This window comes from Histoplasma capsulatum, genomic scaffold (assembly GCF_000149585.1).
Source record: "Histoplasma capsulatum NAm1 scaffold_1 genomic scaffold, whole genome shotgun sequence".
In the NCBI taxonomy this organism is placed as follows: Eukaryota; Fungi; Ascomycota; class Eurotiomycetes; order Onygenales; family Ajellomycetaceae; genus Histoplasma; species Histoplasma mississippiense.
The window spans coordinates 4,786,684-4,792,312 of record NW_001813982.1 but is presented as its reverse complement, the minus strand read 5'-3'; the positions used below and the strand labels follow the sequence as shown (position 1 = coordinate 4,792,312).

Sequence of the window (5,629 nt, the reverse complement as noted above, 5' to 3'; positions counted from 1 at the left end):
GCAACCCAATGATGACGACGACGATGACGACGACGACGAGGAGGAGGAAGATGAGGAAGATGAGGAAGAATCTTCCGAGAATGCCTCCTCATCCTCGGAGGAGGAGCCATATTGGACAACGGGCGTTGATTTACATACATTCTCCTCAGCGGGAACCGTCAATGCAGTCGATGATGGAATCCTTGACTTGCTCGTGTCGAAGGCATGGGCTATCAGATTGGCGACGGAGGCCTCGCGGACGGTGTTGTCGGTTGATCAGATTATTGTGGCGCGACAGGCGGGCGGGCCGAAGCCGCCGGGACAGAACCCTAATTGGGATGAGGATTGAGGCGTTTGACTTGATGATAATGATAAGAAGTAGTGGTTTACGTTGATGTTGTTGTTCGTGCTGTTGTTCTGATATGCATGGTGACCGGGAAAGAATGAGAGGGGAGAATTAAAAAAAAAAAATGAAATGGGCGAATTTCTTTTTTTGGCATTTTCCACATTAATTTGAATGAAAGAAAATTCTCTCTTGCCTTTTTCCCTGTATTATTTTGTTCGTCTTTTCTTGAAACCTGTGGATTGGAAATGGAAAATGACTATCAAGATTTCCGCTGGTGCTGAGCCGGCCGTTTACTTATTATCCGCATGTTCATGCTAATAAATCGGGGAAACTGAAGGAAGCTTAGGGTAGAGGATTACTGTCCTTTTTGCTATAAATGAGATAGATTTTCTCGCCCACCGACATGAAATCAAGATTCCTATTCTCATCAGCACCTATCGCAGCTGATTGCAAGTCTCAAAACTGAACTGAATCCCGTGTCTCGATCACCTCATCCGGAAAGCGGTGAAAATTGCAACGTTCCAATATTTAGAAGCTATCTATGTAATTATCTAATGATGCTTCATTTTGCAAATTTTGAAGCCGCCAAACTGTATAAATGGAGTATCTGATCAAGCGATGTTTGGGAGCACATAGGTATGGACGCGTTTGCACCAAATGACGTTTAAGAGCGTGAAATGTGAAGAACGGAATAGGACCAGGGTCACAATGCACAAATAAGAGGCGCGACAAGTGTACCAGGAAGCAAAAGTAAAAAGAAATAGGGGTATCATAGTCATCGAAATTTGTAAAGGGTGTGAGCCAAAAAACAGGAAGATGGTATAACAGAGATATCAGTAAACGCACGCTCTCAACAGTTTTTGTGCTGACACAATCCATGCCACATTAACGGTTCCATTTGAAAGCACAAGCTGACGATATGTAAATGTGAGGGCGGAGGAGAAATTGATGTTGTAGTTTTCTCCAGCCTCTCCACCCTGCGCGATGAACCATTCAAGCTTGGTCGCCCACGTTGTGCATTGTCGTATTGTTCCCACGCATACTCTAATGTGGAATATTGAGGATTTGTCCCTGATATTCGGTGGATATGGAGTTTGTTTGTCGGAGAGCTTACCACAGGCGTATTGCTGTTGGACGGATTTCGAAACAATGCATGCAACTGTCGACGCATGGAATGGCAAGAACATGGATTGGGGATGTTCAACATCATATTGATATGCATTTCGTTCGTTGTTCGTCGAAACGTAAAGGTACAAACAGCCGAAACTATTTTGGTCGTAGAAGCAAAGTGTAAGCAATTCACCCGTAGCCATCCCTCTCCATAAAGCTCCTAAATGAAGCACCATTCTTGGAATATGTTTCCGAAATGCGCACATCAAATTCAACGAAAGCCAGAATCTCTATGTAACACTTGTGTTGATATCCAAAAGCACTTGTGCTGGTTATTGAAATTCTGGCCTAGTAATGGGCTCAGGTTTGGCCTGCATTCGCATTACTTGTTTCCGTAGTCTGTGAATCTTGGGCTACTCGAGAGCTGCGGTGGACCTGCCGTCGTCGCGCGGCTGACCGATTGAGATATTTGCGGAGAAGTTTGACCACCGCCATGCCGAAACGATAGAAGACCCAGACGAATGCGATAGAAGTGGCAAGCCGTTTCTCCACGACAGAGAAGTATAGATCCATATGAGCCGGGCTGAGAGAAAGTTGCTCCCTTTCCCTCCACTTTGAGTGAGGCCGTTGATATTCTCTTCTGTTGTTACGTGGTGAGGAGTCCCGCAAGATGGAGATTGTCATTTGTTGTCCAAGAAAAAGGTGGATGTATCGGATTCGGAGGAACCTATCGGATAATGTATCATAACAACGAATTTACCGGTAATCGTCTGTAAAGTTACGCTCACGTGTTCTTCAGACATGGGAATTTTCAAACTTCAATCACCGAAACTCAAGCATTGCTTGACGCCAGCAAAAGAACCAGCAGCACCACAGGCGGCACATCAGCTCAATTCCCTCGACATATTCCTCCGTGGCCCCCTCCGCTGTCCTCTCTGTGATACAAGCTGTTCCTGTCATATATCTTGCGCCTCGTCAGCCATGTCAATTCCTTCACAGGCGGCAGCTCGATCCTGTCGCACCCTCCTTCGCCAGTCCCCGTCTCTCCGTTTCTCCCCGTCTACATGCTTTCCCCAATGCAAACGAACAACCCCAGCTGCGGTCGGAACAAGGCGATGGCAGTCCACCGAGGCGCCGACGGCGGCTCCTACAAACCCTAAAATCACACAGATTGTGGACCAAATAAGTCAATTGACACTGTTGGAAACTGCTGACTTGGTTTCGAGCTTGAAGGTTGGAAAATTGATGCTTTTTTCCCCTTTGAATGTTCATTGGTGCTTCGTTTTCCTTTTATTCCCCATTTCTTTGCCGGTGTGTATACATATTTGGAAATAAAGGCTTTAACAGTTATGTCATGTACACGCACATTGGCTCGTTCTTGATGAGATTCTTTCAATGAAGTCTGTTGGCAGTGCTGTAGCTAACCTCCGATTCTCCGGTATCAAGTCTCGTCTTAACATTCCTGATCTACCCATTGGCGGTTTCGCAGCCGGTCCAGCGGCTGGTGGCGCTGCCCCAGCTGCCGCCGTGGAAGAAGAGGAGGCTGCCCCTGCCGCTCAGGAGAAAACATTGTTTAATTTGAAATTGGAGTCGTTCGACGCTGCCTCGAAACCCAAGGTCATCAAGGAGATTAAATCACTTCTCAGCTTGAGCTTGGTTGACAGCAAGAAATTTGTGGAGGGCGCCCCGAAACTGATGAAGGAATCTGTACCTAAGGAAGAGGCCGAAAAGATTGTCAAGACTATGAAGGATCTAGGGGCTAAGGTTGTCATGGAATGATTCAGCTTTTTCTCAATTTCTTTTTCTCCGTCTTCTATTTCCTGGAGTTTAAGCGGAATGGGAATAGAACATTACATTGGACGACTGTGGATGCAGAACAGTGGGTGCTCTGGTTGGTAGTTCTGTATGTACAGGAACGTGGGGGAAATGTATTATACATCATTACTTTGGTTATGAGATATATCTCGTTATTCTGTTCTCGACAATTTTCTGTCTATGGTTGATCAGACAGTTCATCGCCATCTACTATGCGGCTTTCTTGGCTGGGCGGAGGTCCAGGGTTGACCGTCGTCTGTGAAGAAAGTTTTTTTCTTCACTTGAGCTACATTAAGTCATGTCAAGCATTATTTTGCAGGAACTAGGATAAACCAGACCCGCATACTGAATATTTAAACACCAATTGAATGGAAAATTCCAAATGACTATATAGCCCTGTGTACCTGCTTACTAAACGTGTAACCGCTCGTTGCAACCTCAATTTTCTTTTTTTTTTTTTGACGCTGCACGTTTTAGTTGAGGATTGAGCATTATTTGACCTCGGGGCAAAGAGCATATTTCGTTTGCCGTCCCTTAGATCGTCCTCGCCTTTATTTAACCCGGAGGCAATGTTCACTGTACGATGTGTGAGGCTACGGCCTCTGTGGTTCACATCCCATGCCTTAAGACCTCCCGCAAAACAATATCATTTCTCGGCTCCCCACACTGCCGCCAGGGCACCTTCGACCTGGAAAGCAATGAGCGATCGCAGGAGAGAATCTCGATATCAGTCGGCTTTTGGCTCTATCCGCTTGAGTTTAGATGAAGCGGAAGCTTTGGTTGCTAATATCCCTCGTCCTCTATTCGAATCTGCCCTCTCAAGCATCTTACTGGGATCCTCTATAGATGCCGCTGTAAGTCTGGCTGGAACGCTCATAAGACTCGCAGTAACGTGTAATACAATGCATGGGAGTGATATATTTGATCAAAGTAGAGGTGAATACCATTGGCCACTCCTAAGAAAGTGACAGTGATCTCCTCACTGATGAGGTGTTCCCTCTCAGTCAAGCTCTTACTAACCGTCACATAGATGGGGGCATGTTATCTAGACTTGCTTTTATCCTTTCGCGACATCCAGATTACCGAGCCGTAGCAAATTGGTTGTTATATAGACTAGCAGAGTCAAAGGAGCCATTCGCCGTTATCTACATTATTAACCAGCAATTCACGTCGGGCGCCCCTCTGAAAAGAACCATTTTGATCGCCTACCTAGAAGAATTTGCGCACCGACATCTTCTTGATGCAATGGTGCTCTACGGACGCATTTTACATGAGCGATATCGTCGCACGGAGGAGGCGCTTACTCTTTGGAAAAAAGCTATGGAGATCTCAATACCACATCAGACAAATGCCGGCGAAACTGATGAAGACCCATACAGTGTCCTTGGTATCCCTCAAGCCTGGGAGATGTATGCAGCTGTGAAAAGTTCTCAAGGAGATAGCGAAGGTAGTCGAGCGGCCGTGGAAGCGGGAGCGTTCCTACTCGACCATCCTGTCGCCTTCCAGTATCTTGCAAAGATTGTTGGTAACGAGGGCCAACTGGATAAATATGAAGAATATATGACAAAAGCCGCTATGGACTGCAACGCTGAAGCGTGTCATGACCTAGGAAGTTTTTACCTGGAGTTGCACTATTCTGGGAAAGGTCGGGATAAGTCATTTACATCGTCAAGGGGCCAGGATGCCTCGCCTAAAGATCTGGTTTCGGGACAATACACGAACAGCGAACTTCGCCAAAAAGCCATTGATTGGTTCGAAATTGCTAGTACGGGTGGCTGGGGTCCATCCGCACTTATCATGGCCTGTCTCTTACGTGAGGAAGGAAACGCTCACAAAGGATTACGGTATTTAAAGATTGCAGAAGATGACGAAAAGTCCGCGTCCAAGGCGAAAGATATACGACATATCTATTTGGGGAAGTCTTTCGAATTGAACATTGAACGAGAACGAGAGATCTTTATGAAGCAGTTTGCACAGTTTGATTGAGGAAGTGCGATTATCGCTTGGCTTTCTGTCTCCTGCAATTACATGCGCTAATGGTTTGACTCCTGGGAATTTATTCCACTGTACTAATTATGGTTTGGGAAACCGAACGAGTGCGAAATACAATTTAAAAGCAAACACAACCGTCCACCCTTCAGAGCAATAGAATGGCTATTTCCTATCTGCAAAATTATGGCCTTCTGCATGTATGCTCATATGCGGGATCCCACCTTTCCCCACTACCGAAGTTGCTGAAACGAAGTCTTCCTGAAGAGTTGGAGAAAAAAAGGAAGATTTTCAAGCAGATAGATAGAGGTATCATATTCTTTTCCTTTCCCTCCCGTATTTCAATGTTTTGTACCACTCCGAAAATTATGTTTCGCAGCCATGTCAAGC

General features: G+C 45.8%; 3 protein-coding genes across 3 annotated transcripts; 2 read left to right on the top strand and 1 right to left on the bottom strand.

Annotated features, from left to right (window-relative positions):
• Positions 1-145: 145 nt before the first annotated feature.
• HCAG_01354 (predicted protein) lies at positions 146-2,119 on the bottom strand (the record flags this gene model as incomplete). The annotated part of the gene is made up of 4 exons (XM_001544257.1): positions 146-396; positions 685-743; positions 1,172-1,591; positions 1,893-2,119. The coding sequence occupies 4 exons, from the start codon at positions 2,117-2,119 to the stop codon at positions 146-148; spliced, it is 957 nt and encodes a 318-aa protein (XP_001544307.1).
• Positions 2,120-2,416: 297 nt separating this feature from the next.
• On the top strand, positions 2,417-3,214 carry HCAG_01353 (putative mitochondrial 54S ribosomal protein MNP1; the record flags this gene model as incomplete). Its single annotated transcript, XM_001544256.1, has 2 exons — positions 2,417-2,668; positions 2,783-3,214. 2 exons carry the CDS (start codon positions 2,417-2,419, stop codon positions 3,212-3,214), a joined length of 684 nt encoding a protein of 227 aa, XP_001544306.1.
• Positions 3,215-4,096: 882 nt separating this feature from the next.
• On the top strand, positions 4,097-5,236 carry HCAG_01352 (predicted protein; the record flags this gene model as incomplete). The annotated part of the gene is made up of 2 exons (XM_001544255.1): positions 4,097-4,104; positions 4,300-5,236. 2 exons carry the CDS (start codon positions 4,097-4,099, stop codon positions 5,234-5,236), a joined length of 945 nt encoding a protein of 314 aa, XP_001544305.1.
• Between the last annotated feature and the right edge of the window lie 393 nt (positions 5,237-5,629).